The following is a 21,935-nucleotide window of genomic DNA, read 5'->3' as shown; positions in this document are numbered from 1 at the left end:
ACAAACGCCACAAAAGCTTGAAAGCTGTTTTCCTATTTTCCTTTGGTGTGCAGGCAGAGGACCAGGCAGAGGAGGCACATTGACAAAGGAGCTGATCTATAATTGATGAGCAGCTGAGACTGGCAGTCAAACTCTCCCTCTGATCAGCGCTCAAAAGGCAAATGGAGGCAGAGTGAAGATTGACACACAGTCACACACCTTCTGAATGGTGATGCTGTTTACAGAGAGCCTCTTCTGCTGAGAACCTGCCCTTCAATTCAGTTAAATCTATAGTGTTGCTCCTGTTCATTTGCTGTTGCCAGGGTTGAAGTGCTCTTTCAAAGACTGCGTTTCCAGAAGATAGCTGATCTGCGAGCTCACAGCACGTCACAATGTGACACAATTATCGCATAACTCAAGTATAACATAGGGTGCATAACTGCAAGCTGTCAAATAGTTGTAGTAGAGTAAAAAAGTTGAATATCTGCTTCTGAGACGTAGTGGTGTAGAAGTATTAAATATACAACTATGAGATGTAGTGGTGTAGAAGTATTAAATATACAACTATGAGACGTAGTGGTGTAGAAGTATTAAATATACAACTATGAGATGTAGTGGTGTAGAAGTATTAAATATACAACTATGAGATGTAGTGGTGTAGAATAATAAGGTATAAAACAACCCTCTCGATGGAACCACGCTGAGCAAAGAGAGAGGACTCGCACTTCAAAGTGAAATGACTGAAAATGTGCTTAAATCACCGTTGCATCTTGGGAAACTCAGCCAACCCGCAGGGGGGGGGGGGGGGGAGAGGGAGTTAAAGAGAGAGAGAGAGAGAGAGAGAGAGAGAGAGAGAGATAGTTTTCGCGAGGAGTTGCGACTCGCTGCAAGGAGTTGCAACTGGTGTAGTTTGTAGTTTAAGAGAGACTGAAAAGGGGGGATGTGAGAGGAAGACGAGGGTGGGGTGGGGTGGTATAAGAGAACATGAAACAGAGAGACGGTGTAACGGGCAGCAGCGCCCCCTACCTGCATCTGCTGGACTCTCACTCTGTTGTAGGCCTTCAGCCAGCGCACTTTGGACGGAGAGCAGGGCGGGGCTCCGTCCTCCGAGAACCTGGCGGGACGCGGAGAGACGCGGAGAACGTAAGACCGTAAGTATGTGAGCAAGACGCAGAACATGGTAATACATAATAATAATAGCTTGAATGTGTACATATAGTGCCTTTCATGAAACCCAAGGACGCTTTACAAAATGTACCAACAACGATCAACAACTATATGCCTTTATATAAATAAAGTTCATTATCATTATCATAACGATCAACACCTATATGCCTTTATATGAATAAAGTTCATTATCATAACGATCAACACCTATATGCCTTTATATGAATAAAGTTCATTATCATTATCATAACGATCAACACCTTTATGCCTTTATATGAATAAAGTTCATTATCATTATCATAACGATCAACACCTTTATGCCTTTATATGAATAAAGTTCATTATCATAACGATCAACACCTATATGCCTTTATATGAATAAAGTTCATTATCATTATCATAACGATCAACACCTATATGCCTTTATATAAATAAAGTTCATTATCATAACGATCAACACCTATATGCCTTTATATGAATAAAGTTCATTATCATTATCATAACGATCAACACATTTATGCCGTGAGCCTGAGCCGGGTAATCTGGAGATGGAAGGTTACTTTTGTCCGACATCAAAAACAAACAAACCAAAAAAAACAACAACAACAACACAAAAACACAAAAACATACCTGAACGTATCGCCAACAACCGACAACCGCCGACAACCGGGCCTGGTGTCCCGGTTGTCCAGGGGTGTCGGGTCGGGCAGAACCGTCGAGTCCTTCAGGTCTTTGTTGGAGCCCGGTTCTGGCAGGGCCCGCATCCCTTTCTCCTCCTCCTCCTCCTCCTCCTCGTTGTCCCAGGCAGGCCGGTGCTTCCCATTGGCCGAGGCCTTAGGAGGAGGCGGAGCCGTGGTGGCGGCGGCGGTGTCTCCGGCGTCAGGCCGGCGGCGGTCCTCCGGCTCAGAGCTGAGCCCGGAGCTGGTCCGGCTGAGGTTCCCCGACGACCCGAACCTGCTGCTGTCCACCGGGCTGCACGGTACCAACAATGACCATTAGAGTTACATCTAGCTCTATAAGAAAAAAAAACTCAGCTTCCCATCATGCACCTGGGCACAGTGTGAAGCTCCACTAGTGCCACTTTGTCACCTGTTGGTACTCTAGACAGACAGACAGACAGACAGACAGACAGACAGACAGACAGACAGACAGACAGACAGACAGACAGAGGGACCCTAGACAGACTAATCAAGACAAGGAAGGAGAGCTAACTTAGGCGTCATTCAGGGACAGTCTGTCCCTGAATGAAGGTAAACATGTGAAGACATTTTATAAACGTCGACGTCAGGCCTAAATGGGTCGGGGTTCCCGTCCAGAATGGGTTTACAGGGAAGATTGCCATATTACATAAATAATATTATATTATTATATATATATGGCATGATGCCATATTACATATATAATATTATATTATTATATTGGGCATGATGCCATATTACATCTCAGCGGTCCATTTCCCTCCTACCCCACCGTGGCACAGCCTGTCGCGACGGCATAAATCTTCCCCCGCAGCCCAATTTATATAAACAAATTGGCTGAATAGGGCTGAGAAAATAATTCACACAGCGCCTGGGAGGGGGGGAGGGAGGGAGGGGGGGAGGGAGGGAGGGAGGGGGGGGGGGGGGGGGGGGCATACACCCCTCACGAGAGAAGAGCTAATGAATAACCCATTCTGACCTGAGATCAGATTCTATAAATGTCTCCTACATCCCGACAGTGTTCTGAAAAAGCTGTGTTTCTGTGTCAGTCGTTCTTCGATTTTTCAATAGCTAAAGCATAGCATAATGCTAACACCAAAGGACAGACAGACAGAAAAGAAAACCACAACACTGGATGGAAAGAGGAGGAGGAGGAGGCCTGTAAACATTAATGTCTATAGTATCACCCAGAGTGTAGAGTAGGAGAGTAGCGACACACTTTGATCTCGCCACAAAGCGGTTGCCTATGGGCTATAGTTCCAAACATCGCTCCTATTGGCTGGAACTATCCCATTGAGACAAAGCGGGTGCCTATTGGCTATAGTTCCAAAACATCGCTCCTATTGGCTGGAACTATCCCATTGAGATGGAATGAGCACTTCCGCATTCCATTGTTACAACGGGAGTCAACGCTATAGTGTCGCCACTCTCTGACTATATTACTCTGGGGTCATCATAATACCTGGCCAGCAAAGCCCCAGTTATTATGTAAATGTAACTACTAGCCTTTTCATGGATTGGCCTTTCGACGCGTCGACGCCTGGTTGCTCTGGACCCACCGGCCCCCCCACTGGCGCCGTGACGTGTGGTTTATCCACGCTCTCCGCCAGAGAAATCACTTCGGAGTTCAACCCTGACGGCCCCAACTGGGCCAACGTGTCACAACTTCCGGTCTTGGAGGATTCCGTCGGCGCCTCCTCCATTCCGTCGGTGGCGTCGGCGCCTTCCGTCCCCTCAGAGCCCGGGGAGAGTTTCTCAGAGATCTCCGGTTCGGAGACCTCGTCGGCGGGTTCGTTGAGCCGAGGCCGAGGCTGCGTGGTGACCACGGCGGGAGGAGGAGAGGAGGGTTCTGGTGGCTGCGTGGTGACCACGGCGGGAGGAGAGGAGGGGCCTCCGAACATGGAGCCCAGTTTCATTCCGAACACGGAAGCGGGAGACGGCGACTCCTCCTTTCCCGCCGGTCTGCTGTCCTCGAACATACCGGCGGAGAGGCTTTTGAAACCCGAGAAGAGGCCGCCGTCCGCCGGTGCTGCCTGTGGCGTCGTCGTGGCGGAGGAGAGGAGCGATCCGAGGGACGACGGCCCGTCCGCTGCTCCGGCCAGGAAGCTGAATTTGGGGGCCGAGAGACCCGGAATGTCAAACATTCCTTTGGGCTCCGCAGCAGCAGCAGCTGGGGAGGCAGGTGGGGAGGCTTGGTCAGCCTCTGTGGTAGTATGTGACTCTGACGACACTGAAGCCGGCTCTCCATGACCCGGTTCTGCTCCATGACCCGGTTCTGCATCAGCCACGGAAGCCTTCTCACTCGGTTCGGTCGAGGAACATTCTTCCGACTCCATTTTGTCCTTTTGCTCCGCCTCTTCCAGGGTGCCCTTTTCAGGCGAGTCGGTGTTTGGATTGGTCTCGGCGTCTCCGCGTAAGGCTGCCTCGTCAGCGTTCGTATCTTCAGTCACCTTTACCGGAGGGTCTTCCGTAACGCCCACCTGCTCTGCGACTGCAGGCTCTTTACTGTCCTCTGGCTTAGTGGTTTCTGGGCCCTTGTTGAACATGCCTAAGAAATCACCGGCGATGGACTCGGTGCCGGTGGGGAGGCTCGTTGGAATGCCAAAAAAGGAGCTTTTCTGCGGTTGTTGTTGTTGTTGTGGCGGCGTCTGACCAGCAGGGCGAGGAGGAGGAGGAGCTGCCGGCTGTCCAAAGAACGAACCGGGTGAGCCTGAGAAAAACCCACCGCCGGTCGCCGGTTTGCTCGGGGCAGTCGGGCTGGAAAACATAGACATGAAGCCACCAAATGCAGCTGGTTCAGGGGCCCTCTGTGGTCCTGGCTGCCTCTGTCCAGACATCCTTGGACCTCCCATCCGTGGGCCCCCCATTCTTGGGTCTCCCATCCTTGGGCCTCCCATTCTTGGGCCCCCCATTCTTGGGTCTCCCATCCTTGGGCCCCCCGTTCTTGGGTCTCCCATTCTTGGTCCCCCCATTCTTGGGTCCCCCATCCTTGGGTCTCCCATCCGTGGACCTGCCATTCTTTGACCTTGTGGGCCAGGGGGTCTAGCCATGCCTGGTCTAAGCTGTTGCTGTGGTCCCATTGGACCCCCTGGTCCAATGGGACAAGGGGGACCCATTGGAGGTCCCATTTGTGGCCCCACAGCTTCAGATATCTCGGTTTCTGGTGGTTGAGTCACAATAGTTGTTTCCTCAACCGCCGTTGGGATTGTCTCTGGGCCTTTATCGTCTGCAGGTCCCACAACTTTGGATATCTCCGTTTCTGGTGATTGAGTGACAAGTGCTTTTTCTTCAGCTGTTGTTGGTATTGCTTCAGGGCCTTTGTCGTCTGCAGTTTCCATGGATTCCAATTGAGCCTCTGCTGGTTCCTGGTTAGAATTGGCCTTTTCCTCAACAGCAGTTGTTTGTGGCAGTTTTTCTGATTCACTCACTTCTGCAACTGTGCATTCAGCTTCAACAGCTTTCAAGTGTTCCTCACTAGATTTCTCTGCTTCTGCAACCACTGTCTCTGTCTCTGTCACAGTAACGGATGACTCTACCGCCATTTTCTCTACCTCGGGGGCATGTTCCAGAGATAACCCTAACACTGCCGTCTCAGCATGTTCCACAGATGTGTCAGTGGATGGCTCTACCACTGCTGTATCTGCTTCAACAACAGCTTCCCTGGGTTCCAATTCAACTGGAGCGGATGGTCTATTTATTTCTAAATCATCAGCCATTCCATCTGGAATCAAACCTTGATCGAGAACCCGATTTTGACCAACATCACCGGGTGTTTCAGACACTACAGGGGTTTGACCAACATCACCGGGTGTTTCAGACACTACAGGGATTTGACCAACATCACCGGGTGTTTCAGACACTACAGGGGTCTGACCAACATCACCGGGTGTTTCAGACATTACAGGGGTTTGTGGGACAGCTATGTCGGATTCAACCGTTTTCATAGTTTCCTGTGACTCCTTTACCTCCATGGACTCCAGTGTATTTAGTGAATCTGACCGAATAGCTTGGACTGCCACTGGGGTATGTTCCTGTGAACACGGAGGCTGCTCTGATGACTCTGATGTGGTGGCAAGTTCTGTAGTCTCTGCCGCTGATACTAGGACAGATGTTTCAGTGGGCTTGAGGTTATCTGAAGTGGAATCTGCTGTGCTGTCGTGTTTAGATTCTGCTTCGTGCTTCTCGTCCACTGATGATGTGGAAACAGGCTCCGGGGGGATATTCGTTTCAAGAGGGGCGTCCTTCGATTCTCCCGAAACAACAACAGGAGCAATGTTGTCCTTCTCAGGAGCGACGATGTCAGACTTTGGTTCCTCCGATTTCTTGTCCTCCATGAAGGACATTCCCAGGAGGCCAAATCCACTTTTAGGTGCGTTCGTGTCAGAAGATCCACCGATCGAGAACACAGAAGGAACTTTGAAAATACCTTCTTGTTCAGGGGGTTTAGTTGCTCCCGGTTGGCCCGACCCGCCAAACATGGAGAATAGTCCTTTGCCTGGGGGTTCTGAGCCTCCAGGACTAGGTGTCCCACCCTGAGGGCCAGACGGAGGTCCCTGAGGGCCAGACGGAGGTCCTTGGGGGCCAGCTGGTGGAGTATTAGGGCCTCCAAACATGGAGAATAGTCCCGTGGCAGGTCCTCTAGGAGGTGCACCACGTCCAGCGGGGGGGCCGGGACCAGGTGGCCTTTGAGGGGCAGGCCCACCGAACATTGAAAATAAACCTTTTCCCGGTGGCTCTTTGGGTGGAGGTCCTCTAGGTCCCACAGGTCCTCTAGGGCCCACAGTGGGAGCACTGGATGCACCAAACATGGACAACAGACCTTTCCCTTGAGGCTCCTGTGAGGGAGATGTTGGAGGTGCTGGGCCAGGAGAAGGCTGGGCACTTGAGCCACCAAACATAGAAAGCAAGCCAGCTCCAGGGGTATCTTTTGCAGAAGAGCCAGGGAGAATGCCACCGAGTATTGAGGATCCACTTTGGGAGGAAGGCTGTGGGGAAGTTGAAGTGGAGCCTCCAAACATTGAAAACAGGCCTTTGGTGGGTTGTTCTTTAACTTCCTCAGCCACTGGTTGATCAACTGCAGCAGCAGCTGTGATATTCTCCTTTGAGGGTTCCACAGGACTAGGCTCCTTTGAGGGTTCCACAGGACTAGGCTCCTTTGGTGGTTCCACAGGACTAGGTTCCTTTGGGGGTTCCACAGGACTAGGCTCAATGGGAAGTGAGCTAACATCCTTTTCAGGCTGAACGGCAGGAGATGCTTTTTCATCTGAAGCCGGAGGTACTTCTTTTTGGGACAGCTCAGGTAGAGGCTCAAGATCTGTAGTGGACCCCACTGTTGAATCGTTCTTAGTCAGGATTAGCTGTGGGCCATGTTCATTCTCTGATGGAGGCTTCGGTTCCCCTGATGCTATTATTTGCTCCATAACGGTGTTATCTGTAGTCTTTACTTTATCGTCCGAAATGTCAGACGGTACACTGATTTCACTTGGTGCGGAATCCTTATAATCTGGGATTGCCTCCGTGGGTGTAGTGACCCTCGATACATCCGCGCTTGACTCGGTGAGTTCATTCTCACTGATCTCTTCGGGTGTACTCGCACCCGAGACAAATATGTGAGGTAATCGCATGTACGGTCCTGGTTCATTAGGATCGACTGGAGGACTTTCCGTGCATCCGATCCCAATGTAAATTGACCTTTGAGGAGACAATTTCTCCTGGGATACTTCTGTTACAGAGGGCACCTGTTGAGTCTCTGTGGATGCAGTTTGTTCAGTGTGCTCTGAGACCGTCACTGCCGTCTCTGGGGTAATGGGTTTAATGTCGGATGTGAGTTGTGACTGTGCTTGAGAGAGCTCTACTGAACCGGCCCGGCTAAGCATTCCTTTGGGCGGCATCTCGATAGTTGGAGAAGCTGCAGGTGTCTGTTCGGGCGAACGCTGAGGACTTGAGATACCAAATGTTGACTGCGACCCAGACAGCTCTTTAACAGGGGACGCAGCAGGTGAAGGTACAGGGGAGTGCATTCCCCTCCCTGTCGTCTCATTGGTTGGGCTTGTAAGAGTTGTTTCCTGGAGTGGAGCCTCCCCAGTTATTTCTGCAACGCGGGGAGCATCAGGAGGCTTGGAAGCCTCCCCAACGCGGGGAGCATCAGGAGGCTTGGATTCCACGGATGTTGACAGACTTGGATCGTGATGCTGGGACATCAACACAGTCGGGTCTGCTTTGGGTTGCTGAGTTTCGCCACTAAATACTGAAATCAAGCCCTTGACGGATTGAGATCCTGCTGGTGTTTGAACAGACGGCATAGGTGGGCTTGGAGCTCTCGCTTGTATAGTAGGTCTTGGCCCATAAAGCATAGAGGGTGTTTGACTGGGTGGCATCTGTGGGCTTATAGGAGGTCTTGGTCCATATGGCATAGAGGGTGTTTGACTATAGGGTATCTGTGGGCTTATTGGAGGTCTTGGTCCATATTGCATAGAGGGTGTTTGACTGGGTGGCATTTGTGGGCTTATTGGAGGTCGTGGTCCATATTGCATAGAGGGTGTTTGACTGGGTGGCATTTGTGGGCTTATTGGAGGTCTTGGTCCATATTGCATAGAGGGTGTTTGACTGGGTGGCATTTGTGGGCTTATAGGAGGTCTTGGTCCATATTGCATAGAGGGTGTTTGACTGGGTGGCATTTGTGGGCTTATTGGAGGTCGTGGTCCATATTGCATAGAGGGTGTTTGACTGGGTGGCATTTGTGGGCTTATTGGAGGTCTTGGTCCATATTGCATAGAGGGTGTTTGACTGGGTGGCATTTGTGGGCTTATAGGAGAAGACGGACCATATGGCATTGAGGGTGTTTGACTGGGTGGCATTTGTGGGCTTATAGGAGAAGACGGACCATATTGCATAGAGGGTGTTTGACTGGGTGGCATCTGTGGGCTTATTGGAGGTCTTGGTCCATAAAGCATAGAGGGTGCTTGACTGGGTGGCATTTGTGGGCTTATAGGAGAAGACGGACCATATGGCATTGAGGGTGTTTGACTATAGGGCATTTGTGGGCTTATTGGACATCTTGGTCCATATGTTTGACTGGACGGAATTGGTGGACTTGGATATCCTGCTAGTGTTTGAGGTCTTGGTCCATATGGCATAGAGGTCTGTGATCCGACTCCACTGTTTTCCGACACCACAGCCTGCTCTGACGTTTTAGTAATTATTGACGCGGCAGGACTGGCCTGCTGCTGTACTGAGAAGTTGTCAGGCTCCTTCGCTGTAGTAGAGACTGTTGGTGCACACATCTGGGACGCGTCACACACTGGTTTAACTGCAGATGAAGGCAACGGCTGACTATAACTTCTTACACTTTCTCCAGGGAGTTCTTCTGAGCCTTCATAGCTGCCCATTGTTGGTTGTTTGACGAGAATCCTGGGCGTAGGAGAAGGCTGCGCTTGTAACTGAGGTGGTCCTGACGAAGGGTCGGTAATTTTGTACCCTGTGGCATTTGGACTACTGACCTGGCGTTGAGCACCGTCTAAAGTGACGGTAGCCGACATCTGCATACTATTCTGGGGATAAGGAGAAGCCTGCATTCCAGTGTGGACACTGGTCTGTTCAACAACGGACGCTCTCCTCAAAGGCAAGGCTCTCTGAGAGTGAGAAATCAAGGCATCGTTATTGACTTCATGTTGAAGGGCCGGAGGTGTATATTGCTGCAGATTATAAAAGTGTTCTGATGAGGGTGAAAGAAGAGGTTGTCTGGAGGAAAGATTCGTTGCAGTTTCATCAGTCTTAATGAAGATGAACGTAGTCTGTTCATCTTCAACCTGTACCGTTAGGTCAACAGTACCCTGGCGTGTTGTCTTTCCAGATGCTTTTACGGTTTTCCTGGTAGCATCTTTCGTATCATCAGTTTTGGTGAAATCCATGGGCTGTCCCTCCTGTGGTTGGATATAATGGGGTTCACTAGTACATCTGGGCAGATAATCCATAGCACCCATGGACTTCTCTCCAAGAGAGAAGTCCATGGGTCTATTGTGTGTCTGAGGTTCATTGCTTGTGTGTTGAGTCAAATTTCTATAGTAAATAGGGATCTGCTGATGCAATAGTTCAGTTGTGTGGAATGCAGCTGGTGTTGCCTGTTTGAACTCCTCGACTGAGTGGGGAGACTGGGTCAATCCTTGCACGCTGGGTTTACGTTGAGGCTCCACGATCAGTGATAAACCAACAGAACCATTCATTGTTATATCTGGCTTGCTCTTCACTAATGGCATGACTCCAGTCCAAGGGAGGTGGACTATTGGCTCTGTTGGCTTCTGCTGTGATCTTGGCGACATGTCCAACAAACCTTTTATAGAGTTGGCTGGTGCCGACGCTGTCTGGGGTGTTGGGTGCTCCTGGAGGGAATACATTTGAAGTCCCTGGTCTGTCTGTTCTTGGATGTGTGTCCATTGCTGTCTAGGCTGCTCCTGTGGAGCAGCTGGTTCCACAATCAAGGAAAGGCCAAGATAGTCTTGTGGCGGCCGTGTCCTCACCAGTGACATTGGATCTGAGATGTTGTCCACAGTTGCCATGTTGTCTGATTTATAACATATAACATTCGGAGACATGTCTACATAGGCTTTAATAGCGTTTGCCGGAGCTGAGGCAGCTGGGTAAGGCTGAGCAATGGACTGTGACCACCTTCTGGTTTCATTTAAATACAAGGGAGAACAGACAGGAGCAGGTTGACGTACATCAGGACAGGAGACTGTGATGGTGTCCATCGTATGCTGTGTTTGTACATAGGCCACGCTCTGAGGCTGTGTTTCTACTTCTGGTCTTTCAACTACCAGAGGGACGCCAGCAGACTCCTTTCTGACAAGTGTCTTATTCACCAGCGACACAGCTTCTATTTGGCACGGACGCGATTCTTGAGATGCCTCTGCCAGTGTAGCGTGGGGTGGCTTGGGTGACATATCCAATATTTCTGTGAAAGACTTTGCGGGGACGGATGCCGTCTGATATACTCTCGTGTCACTGGACTGAGCCGAGACCCTGGACACGCTGTGCGTTGGTGTTTGCTGGTAGAGAGCAGGGTGTGTCCTTTGTGCATTTACAGGAGGTACGGACATCCCTGTCAACTGTCTGCCATAATCCAGAGTCTCCCGAGTAGGCAAATCCACCACAAGTGGAACTCCCACAGAATCCTTTATTGCAAGTTCACGTGGACTCAGCTTCCCCCTCATCAGTGGTATAGCTTCACTAAACGTACTTCCTGTGTCTATTACACCTACGCCAGCCATTTCTTTCGATGTGACGGGGGATTTAGAAGACATATCTAGCGTGCCTTGGACTGAATTGGCTGGTGCGGTAATCCGCTGATGTCGATTTGAAGTCGATACGGGTTCAGCAGACCGAACTAAAGGTGCTCGTACTGAGGTTGCCCTCCTATTATCAGTCGGAATCTGTTGTCTCTTATCGGGGCTTACGATCTCTGTATTAATAGCATTCGAAGAATGATGCTCAACCATGCTCGTTGCTGACCGTTGGCCCTGAAGTTCGGACAGTTCAGAGTTGCACGAGAGATCGATAGATCCATGGCGACTAGACCTCTCCAATCTTTCCTCATAAGTTAAAGTTTGTCTCTTCTTCAGCAGTGATAGTGCCTGGTTGCCAAGATCCTCTACAACCGGCACAGATTGTTGAGCATGGCGGGACAGTGCATTCTCTATTCTAACTCCACCAGACATGTCCTTCGATTTGAGAGAAGACGTGGAAGACATATCTAAGGTGGCTGTGATTGCATTGGCTGGTAACGTAATTTGCTTCAGATAAACTGAACGTGGCATGGATTCAGCGGACTGGACTCGTGCCAAGGTCGGCCGCCTACCGTCAACTCTCATCTGTTGTCTGTCAACGGAGCTCACAGCGGTATTAGTAAATGAACGACGCTCATCCATGGATGGGGAATGTGCATGCACGGATTGCTGTCCCTGAAGTTCCGACTGTTCGGAATTGCACGAGAGGTCAATAGATCCATGACGACTAGACCTTTCCAGTCTTTCCTCATAAGTTAAAGACGTTCTCTTCTTCAGCAGTGATAACGCTCCGTTGTCACGATCCTCTACCAATGCCACAGATTGTTTAACCTGAACCTGCGGTTGTCTCTTTGCAGACATGTCTAAAGTAGGTTTTACTGAGTTTGCAGGTGCTGTGGCCCGCCGGAACGTCTGCATGTATTCACTGGACGTCTTTTGCCGTCTAATATCAGGGCTTCCTACAGGTGAGACAGGCATAGATTGACTCTGCTGGGCATGCATGTTCCCATGAGGCTCTCCCCGTCGAGTCATAACTGGGCTCACTAACGGTACCGATTGGCTTCGGGGATCTTGTGGTTGTCCCCGAGATTCAACCCTTGCAGATTGAGTCATAACTGGGCTCACTAGTGGTCCAGATTGGCTTCGGGGATCTTGTGGTTGTCCCCGAGATTCAACCCTTGCAGATTGAGTCATAACTGGGCTCACTAATGGACCAGATTGGCTTCGGGGATCTTGTGGTTGTCCCCGAGATTCAACCCTTGCAGATTGTTCAAAAGGCCCTCCCCTGGAAGAGTCATTCCCTGGGGTTGTTCTCATTTCAGAGCCCACACGGGACTTGTCAGAAAGTGTGGGCGATGGCTTAGGTGACTTTATGTCTTTAGCAGAGTTTTCTAGGTGAGTTTGTTTGGTCTGCATTGACAGAGGCGTCATGTGGGATGAGGGTGATGTCTGATGTTGTGTTTTGGGAGAGGCATATTCAATCCTAATCTCTGGACTGGGCATTCTTCTCACTGGTATCTTGCTTTGATCAGAAGACCTCGCCGGGAGAGAAGCTCTTCTTAAATGTGAAGTACATTTGCTTTCTTGGGACGAGAGTCCATCGCTACGTTCTGCATTGTTCCACTCAACTTCATCCTCCTCACCAAGCTTAGTCAGATCTACGACTCCATACTTATTACTTTCAGTCGAGTCCATATTTGTTTCAGCCTCCTGCTTTTTGCCTTTGAAACTCCTCATCTTGTACTTTGTAAAATCAACAACGTTGACTTTCTGATTTTCCGTAGATTCCACAAGGGTAGAGATTCTAACCTTTTTAACATCATCCCTGTTCTTATTAACAGTAGAAGAAAAGTCTAGAGTCGCGCTGCCAAACTGACCATCTCTGGGAATGCTGCGCTGCTTATTTATACGCTGGAGGTACATTGTATTACTTGTCGCCGATGTGGGATTCAGTATATGAAATTGTGGCTTGCGTTCTTGGGACTGCTTTTGAGATGAGGAGGACATTTGGTCTGCCATTAACACGTTGCCTTCTATATTGCTTTTACATGGCCCGGTGACTGAGGTCTTGTTTCCCTGTGACATAACTTTAGAACCCTGTGCTTGGGACAGCTGCCGAGCGAGTTGCGGTCTCTTTTGTGAACCAGACGGTGGACCCACAGTTGCAGCAGAGGTAGTGGGTAAGGTTTTACCGGACGCCGCTGAGGGTTCTGGAGACGTTCTACTCGTAGCCGGTGTCGCGGGGAGATGCGACGTAGGACTAGCTGCTTTTGGTGATGATGTGACAGCTTTGCTTTCGACTGCATCAGAGGACAGGCCAACAATTCCTCCAAGAGTTGAAAAAATAGAGCTTGTCTTTTGGTTAGGCTGTCCTATAATAGGCTTATCGTTTACATATCCAGTTCTAACTTCAGGAATGTGTGAGTTCCCTGAAGCCGTCTGCATTGAGGGCATTGTAGCCGGTGTTGCAGGGAGTTTCCTTGCAGCTGATGGTATTTTGGAAGCCGACTGGGTCTCTGGGAGATTTACAGAGACTGGGATCTCTGACGGCTTACCAGATACTGACGGTGACGTAGCACTAGTAGAGTGTGTTGAAGTTGTTGTAGCTGTGCTTGCAACTGCATCAGAGGACCGGCCAACTATGGAGCTTGTATTTTGATTAGGCTGGTTCATAGTCTTATCAGTTATGTGTGCAATTCTAATTTCAGGAATCGGTAATTGTCTGGTTGGAGAGACCGGTCGCCCATATGGTCTTGGAGACGGAACATACTGAGAGGGCGAAGGTGGGATTAGATCTTTAATTCCCTGGTTCTTCCAGTATGGTCCTCCGTGACCCCCCTTCAAAGCTTTTGATGTGAAATCCACAGCTTCTGGCATCTCCTCATAGCACATTGTAGCACTTTGCATCGATTCCACTTTGATCTTTTTAAGTGTGCATGCAGAGAAGTCCACTGGTTGTTCTGCTTGGGAAGTGACAGACTCCTGAAACATCTGAGAAAAGCTCTCCAAGTTCATGTTCATTATCCTGTCTCCTTTCCTCAAGGCCGAGGTCAGGTCCACAGCAGCGGTCAAGGACTGCGAGTCCCTTCGTGGTTGACCCGGCGACCAGAGGTCATCGTTCTCGTTGTGAAGGGGAATCTTGAAGCCGCAGAGGGTCGTTTTGTCTCTGTTTTTCCGTTGAAGAATGTTACCAATGTTTTCAGCGATGCATCCGAGGGCCTGCACGTCCTGCGGCGCAGCACACTCGTAGAGATGCTTACCGGCTTTGTCGGTCAACAATGAGTAGATGAATTCCTCGTCCGTATAAACGTAATAACCACAGTCTCCCTCGTCGGCCGGCCACCACATCCCTTGCTCCAGCAAAGAGAGCCATTGCTGATACCATTCGGAGTCCTCAAAAAGCACCCCGTCGTCGACTGCCTTTCCAGCAGATCTACTTAAATCCATTATACCGGACGTTAAATCCATCGGGCCCTTTTTAGTTGAAAGTTGTTTTAAGAATTCCGTCGCCGTTTTTAAATCAAAGTCTTTTTTATCCAGCACAGCACTGCCAACAGCACTTTTATCTGGTGATTGTTTGAAGTCACGGACGGTACATTCAGCGACCGACTGACGTCTACTGGGCATCGTTTTACTCTTTTCTGTTGACAGGTTGAGAACCGTCTTTTCCGCAATCCAAGGTTTTCTGTTCCTGTCGAGGTCATTCAAATGGTCACAGCTGCTCCAAGATCTGCCTTTGCAGCTCATGTCAAATAAAACGAGATCTTCGTCCGGTTCGAGAAAGCGATTCCGGCTCTCGAATAGCTGGGCAGCTTCATCTCTCCAAGGATGCGAGGGTATGTGGAACTGACTGATGTCAATTTCTCTGGGATCCAGAAATCCATGATTCTCCAAAGAGGGTCTGTCCATCGGGGGATGTACGTAACCCAAAGAGGGTCCGGCCATCGGGGGATGTACGTAACCCAAAGAGGGTCCCGCCACCGTGGGCTGTACGTAACCCAAAGAGGGTCCCGCCACCGGGGGCTGTAAGTAACCCTGGCCTGCCTGGTAGCTGCCCTGAGGTTGAGCAGCTAGCGCTTCGGCGAGGGCATAATCATTGAGCTGCTGCCAAAGGACAGCCTCTATTAGACACTGGTGCTCATACAGCTCTGGCGGGATGATCCCGTGCTCAGCAAAGTTGTACATGAGATCCTGATAGCCGTACTCTTCTTCTGTCCCGTACAGGAGACGTTGGATCTCTTCGAGGTAATGCTGGGTTGGTTTAACGGCTGGATCTTGCCCGAATGTCGCTGTACCTCCATTTGTTGTAACTGCAGTGGCGCTTGTGGGCACATCTTCCTTGTTAGTTTTAGGTAGTGAGCGATCAAGTAGGCCTTTTTCAGTTTCTATCCCAGCAACAGAAGTGGCTGTAGTGGTACTTGTGGGGACATCTTCCTTAGATCTTGGTAGGAAGCGATCGAGAAGGCCTTTTCCAGTATCCTTCCCGGTAACAGCGCTGCTATCATCAGAGTCTGTTTTAAAAAGGCCGGACAACAAGCCAGCAGGAGTGCCCCGTGTGTTGCTCTTCGTCTCCTCCTTCAGAGACTCGGAGGCTGGAATCTTTTGTGTTTTTGGTGTTGGAAGTCTTGATTCCTTGTCTCCTGCCATATCCTCCACTTGCTTAGCTCGCTGAATGTGCGGCCGCCCCTGTCCAGCACGCGCCTGTTGTGGTGGTTGAGGCGTCTCCTGCTGTTGAGCTTCATTTTCACCAGTTGCAAGCTTCATGATGCCTGAAAGCAAACCCCCAGACTGACTAGGCTGTTGGGCTGCTCCTTGTTGAGGAGGTTGTGTTTTGCTTTGCTGCTGTGGAGGTGGAGACGTCTGTCCAAAAAGACCAGAGAGGAATCCTCCCTGTTGATCTGCAGGAATATTGGGCTTATTCTTAATATCTGGCCCAGTCTGTGGCGGGGGCTGTTGGGGCACACTGTCCGTAGATGCCAACTTGTTGAAGAGCCCAGAAAGCAGCCCACCCTGCTGTGGTTCTGGTGCTGCAGCAGCAGCAGGCTGGGAAGGGATGTTGTTTTGTCTCTGAAGGGGTTGCCTGCTTCCTTGCTGTGTCTGTTGGAGGTTTGGTCGATTCCTAGGCGTCTGTTGCTGCGGTGGAGGAGGAGGTGAAAACAGCCCAGACAGGAAGCCTCCTGGTTGACTGGATGTATTTTGACCTGATCGTTGCATCGGTTGTGGTCCTGCCTGGCTGCCTGACTGAGGCTGTGGAGATCCAGCGTCAACAATTGTGCTGAATAATCCCGACAGCATCCCTCCGGGCCCGCTTGGAGCCGGTTGTGGAGGGACCTGGTTCTGTCGGTTTCCTGCCTGCTGCCTAGGTTGGCTCCCTGGTGGACCGTGTTGTTGTCGTTGTTGTGCGTTTGGAGATGGACTTGGAGTAGCATTAGCTTGAGCACTTGTGCCAAAAAGGCCAGAAAGGAAGCCTGTTTGCTGGGGAGGTGGTTGTGGTGACTTTTGTGCTCGGTTTGGGCCCGTACTTGCCAATTGTGGCTGGGCTGTGATGGGTGTGGGTTCTACTATCTTGTTAATCAGTCCAGAGAGAATGTTACTTTGCTGATGCGATTGTGGACTCGGGTGCGCACCATGTAATCCTTCAGATTGTGAGGCTGTTGCATTTTGCTGTTGGTTTGGTGGTTGGCCTGGTAGTGGTTGTTGCTTTTGTTGGTCCAGGTCAACTTTGACAGAGGTTTCTGACAAAAGGCCTTCTGGTTGAGTTTGAGGAGCAGTACTTTGAGGCACTTCATTCTTAGATTGCTGGTCAGCTGTACTAGACTCCTCGGCAGATTGAAGCCCAGTTACAGCACCTGCGGTTTTTTTCAACAACCCAGACAATAATCCAGCAGGTTGTGCAGGGGTTGGCTGAGCAGCAGATTGAGCTTGACCTTGATTCTGAGGTGTGTCTTGATCAACTTTGCTCTCTTGTGAAGGCATGTGTGAAGGAGAGACATTATCCGAGGCAAACTTTAAGAATCCAGACAGCAGTCCTCCTTGCTGTGCCTGGGGAGAGGATTGAGAAGCAGAAAACAGCCCTGAGAACAGCCCGGTCTGTTGAGGCTGTTGTTGGGCTTGTGTTTCTGATTGTGAGCCGGGCTGTTGCTGAGGCATGGTGGCATTTGGATCGGTTTCAAACCGAGTTTCCGTCTCTGACCTGCACAGGTCACCTGCCCCGGACGGCTGTTCTAATCCGAGATCTTTGTCCTGTGTTTTCTCAGGGTTACTCTGATCAGCAGGCAGCTCCGGTTCATTAGTAGGCTTAGTCACGGTCACAGTCGGGGCGGAGTGTGGCTTACCGAGTTGCTGGTCGGGTTGGTTCGGGGCTACCTTGAAGAGGTTAGAGAACCAGCCCGTGTCCGTGTTCCCTTTTGGTACATTTTCAAGAAGAGCAGCATGAACGGGGGACGGTGACCTCCCAGGGATCCCTGAGAACACGCCGCCTCCCCCTTCTGGTTTCTGGGGTTGCGACGTCGACGCGTTGTCAGGGGAGAAAAACGGGATTTTTAATTTGCCACCTAGAAATGTCTCCTCTGCAGGTTTCGCGTCAGCCTGCGTTGGACTCTCGGAAGGAGATGACATGAGTGAAGATAAGGATTTCTTAAAAGGACTGAAGAATCCGGTGTCTTCGGTACTTCCTTCAGGTTTGGGTTCAGGAATCAAATGAGTATCGGGTAGCTCACCGGACGACTCCGTTTCAGGAAGGATCTCCACTGAGCCACTTCCTGAACATGGAAGTAACTCCACTGAGCCACTTCCTGAACCCGGAAGCAGCTCCACTGAGCCACTTCCTGAACCAGGCCAAAGCTCACCTGATTCACTTCCTGAACCCAATATCCTCTCGCCTCGTCGCTCTGTTTGCGAGCGAGCGCTCTCGGGGCTCATGGCTCTGTCTAAGGATCCTTGTCTGGACTCACTGTGGTGTGTTGCACCTCTTGGCTCGGATGGTTGGGGCGATGGCTCTCTGGGCGTGGGTGAACTGGAGAAAAGCCTCATGGGAAAAAGCCTTCCTAAAACGGAGTCGACGGCAGACGCAGTTTGGTTAGCGGCAGCGGAGGCACCGCCTTGTTGCTCCACTGAGCCACTTCCTGAACCGGGCAAAAGCTCAACTGGTTCACTTCCTAAGGATCCTTGTCTGGATTCAATGTGTGTTGCACCTCTTGGCTCAGATGGCTGGGGCGATGGTTGGGGTGGTGGTTGGGGTGATGGTTGGGGTGATGGCTCTCTAGGCGTAGGTGCACTGGAGAAAAGCCTCATGGGACTGAGCCTTCCTAAAACCGAGTCAACCGCAGACTCCACTGCAGACACGGCTTGGTTAGCGGCGGAGGCGCTGCCTTGTTGCTCCACTGAGACGCTTCCTGAACCCGGCAGCACCTCGACCGATTCACTTCCTAAGGATCCTTGTCTGGAATCATTACGTGTCGTTGCACGTCTTTGCTCGGATGGCTGAGGTGTCGGCGGCTGGGGTGATGCTTCTCTGGATGCTGGTGGTGGTGATGCACTGGAGAACAGCCTCATAGGACTGAGCCGTCCTAAAACCGAGTCAACGGCAGACTCCACCGCAGACGCAGTCTGGTTCGCAGTGGAGGCGGCGCTGCCTTGTGTCGACTCCTGGTCACCTTCAGCTGGCCGACTGGACTCGGAGGATTGAAACGGTAAAAGAGACCCGAGGGAGAACTTCTTTTCCGTTGTGGGCTCTTGAGTGGCAGGAGGAACTATGGCCACTGGAAGGTTGGCACCACCAGATTTTGGCATAAACGAAAGGAATTTGGAAAGTCCAGACTCAGCCTGAGGAGGAGGAGGAGGAGGAGCTTGAGAGGCAGGTGGTTCTGTAGCAGCGGTGCTATCTGCAGGTTCTGTGGACTCAGCGCCCGGCTTTGGGATGAAGGAGAACAGTTTTGAAATGCCGGACTCCGTTTGCGGCGGTGAGGCCGGGGAACTAGACGGAGGTCCAGAGACCTCGGCAGGTTCATTGCTGGGCTTGGAACCTGTGATGGAGCTAAACAGGGAGCTCATGGCGTTCTTCACACCGGCTAGACCTTTAGGTTCTACAGTCGTCTCCTCTTGGACTTCTTCTGCTGTCTGGGTCTCGTCGCTCTGGGTTTCCTCCACTCTGGGTTCTTTAGCGACCGTCGGCGTCGTCGGGAGCTTTCTCCTGACGGGTTTTGGCAGCGCCTCGTAGCTGTTGATCTCCTCCTCCTTTTCAACCAGGTACTCTGACACCGAGTCCACCAGGTTCTGAAGTTCATTCATGGGATCTATGTAGTCCTCATAACCCGGCTCCTCCGGTCCTGGTGGATCCACGTAGTCCTCATAACCTGGTTCCTCCGGTCCTGGTGGATCCATGTAGTCCTCATAACCCGGCTCCGGTCCTGGAGGAGATAGCGGATGATGCCCCGCCGTCTCCTTGCCGTCCCAGTAGCCGCCGTGCACTCCGCGAGGGGAGACGGACTTCTGGCCAACAGGGTAATCAGGGTAATAGTAACTCTCGTACTCATACGTGACGTCGCCCTCGGGGAACATCAGCTCGTCCAGCTCCTCGTCGGAGCCGAAGGCGTACGGCAGGTCGTCCGACGCCAGGGAGTCGTACTCGCTCTGAGCCCTCTGGGTCCTGGCGGCGGCGGCGGCCTCCTCCTCCAGGGCCTCCTCCTGCTCCCGGAAGGCCGCGTAGCTCTCCAGCGTGTCCTCCAGCGCTGTCTTGGCCCACAGCCGGGTCTTGTACAGCAGCCCCTCTCGGTCGCTCTGCTGCCGCAGCTGCTGCAGCTGGGCCGCCGGGATGAAGTCGATCTCGGGAGGAGAGGCGGCTTCGTCGTCCTCGAAGCTGTGCGCCTCTTTGTAGACCAAGCGGACTTCCGCGCTCGCGAAACTGTGCCTCCTCGTCGTTCTGCGGGACCTTCCTCCGGTGTCGTCCTCCACCAGCTCCTCGGTGTCCTCGGCCACCAGCGTGTCACATTCCACGCTCTGGTAGAACCGGCTGCTTTTGGACTCTCCTTTAGGGACGTCCCGGATGTGGTAGATGATGCTCTTGTCCTCGTCCTCCCAGGTCTTCTGCTCGTGGTCCAGGTAGTCGTCCAGGATGCCCGACGTGGGAACCTTGTATTTACTCTCCCAGTCGTCCACGCCCATGCCCGAGTCGACGGGGATTATTCGGACGCCTCTCCTCCTGTTCGACCGCCTTTTGTTTTTTATAGACCGCAAACAATAACAGTGCCATGCAGGAAGCAGCGGAAAAGATGGAAGAAATGAAAGAAAGGTATGAATAAAAGTTAGACATAGCTGGAAAGAAAAAGAAGAAATAAAGCAAAGAAACGGCATGCAATGATAAGTACATGAAAAGGAAGGACCCAAAAAAATGAAAATGATACACGATTAGATTAGATTAGATTAGAAAGTGTTTTTGATTTTCCTCAAGGTTGAAAATTAACAAATCGGGGCTTTAGTCGTTTCGTGTCACTTGGCAACAGGCAGCGTACCGCTCGTCTTCCACAAAAAGCACAGGTGAACAAATGAGATGTTTCAAAAGCCCAAGGTTAAAAGTGTCTGAATCAGACAAGTGGAAAATTACATTAAAGGCCCCTTGAGTGCAGCTAGTTTGATTTTCTGCATCTAGGGGTGCAGCAATAACACCATTATGATGTTACGTGTGCGTGCGTGTGTTAAAGGAGAATTCCATGCTAGAATGCTTTCTTATCTTTCTTACCTTTCTTTGTAGTTGTTACGTCCCCACCAAAGAGGTCCAGGTGTTTTTTTGTGCAAAAGCTCCTTATTGGCTATTTTCTCTACCATAAGCCCTCAATGAATTGCATTGCATTGAATGGGAATTGAATGGGGCTATGGGGTGTTATGCTAGTTCGCTTATTTCCATCGAAAGAAGTAGTAAAGTGTGCCGCTTGGGATATTATTTACATTATGAAGAGAGGATATATACAAAGAAATTATAATTTTGAGCGATGGAAATAAGTGAATTAGCACAACACCCCATAGCCCCATTCAATTCCCATTCAATTCAATGCATTTCATTTAGGGCTTATGGTAGGGGAAACAGCCAATAAGGAGCTTTTGCACAAAATAACACCTGGACCTCTTTGGTGGGGACGTAACAACTACAAAGAAAGGTAAGAAAGCCTTTTAGTATGGAATTCTCCTTTAAGTGCGTTGCGTTGTGTTGCGTGCGTGCGTGCGTGCGTGCGTGCGTGTGTTGCGTGCGTTGTGTGTGTTGCGCTACGAGCGTGCGTTTACCTGGGCCCTCTTGGTTCTCTGTAGTCCGGCTCGTAGCTGTGCAGGGAGTCGGACGGTCTCGATGACGACCTGCTGCCGTGGATGGGGTACTGGTGCACGGAGGAGTTGGTCTGGGCGGTGTTGTGGTACGGCAGCGGCCGACGGCCGCTCTCACTGCGGTAGTCGCTGTCCTCGCGCTCGTCCACCGCGCTGTCGTGGTCGTCCAGAGCTGGTGGAGAACACGCCGCGGTGGAGAGAGAGAGATTAGCAAAACGCCGCCATGCTCGTTTCGATGTAAATGACCCCGACTGAGGAGCACATACTCTGTCACGACACACGCACAACATTTATTTGTGGATGTTTGGACACTTGGACCCTAGCGTCAATATTCTGGGGCAATGTGACACGTTTCTATATTTGTAGATTGGCTGTTTTCGTAGTAGGAGAGTAAGTAGCGACATGCTTTGATCTCGCCGCAAAGCGGGTGCCTATTGGCTATAGTTCCAAACATTGCTCCTATTGGCTGGAACTATCCCATTGAGACAAAGCGGGTACC

General features: G+C 50.9%; 1 protein-coding gene across 1 annotated transcript in view; it reads right to left on the bottom strand.

Annotated features, from left to right (window-relative positions):
• Positions 1–285: 285 nt before the first annotated feature.
• LOC308330370 (protein unc-13 homolog B-like) overlaps positions 286–21,935 on the bottom strand; it is a gene marked incomplete at both ends in the record, with an annotated part of 66,669 nt that continues 45,019 nt past the window's right edge. The window contains 4 exons of the mRNA XM_080785216.1: positions 286–348; positions 1,006–1,093; positions 1,777–2,118; positions 21,401–21,608. Of these exons, the coding sequence (XP_080641342.1) occupies positions 286–348; positions 1,006–1,093; positions 1,777–2,118; positions 21,401–21,608 (701 nt within the window). The remainder of the gene's footprint in view (positions 349–1,005; positions 1,094–1,776; positions 2,119–21,400; positions 21,609–21,935) is intronic.

This window comes from Protomyctophum bolini (assembly GCF_963924005.1).
Source record: "Protomyctophum bolini genome assembly, chromosome: 16".
In the NCBI taxonomy this organism is placed as follows: domain Eukaryota; kingdom Metazoa; phylum Chordata; class Actinopteri; order Myctophiformes; family Myctophidae; genus Protomyctophum; species Protomyctophum bolini.
This window is presented reverse-complemented; position numbering and strand designations above follow the sequence as displayed.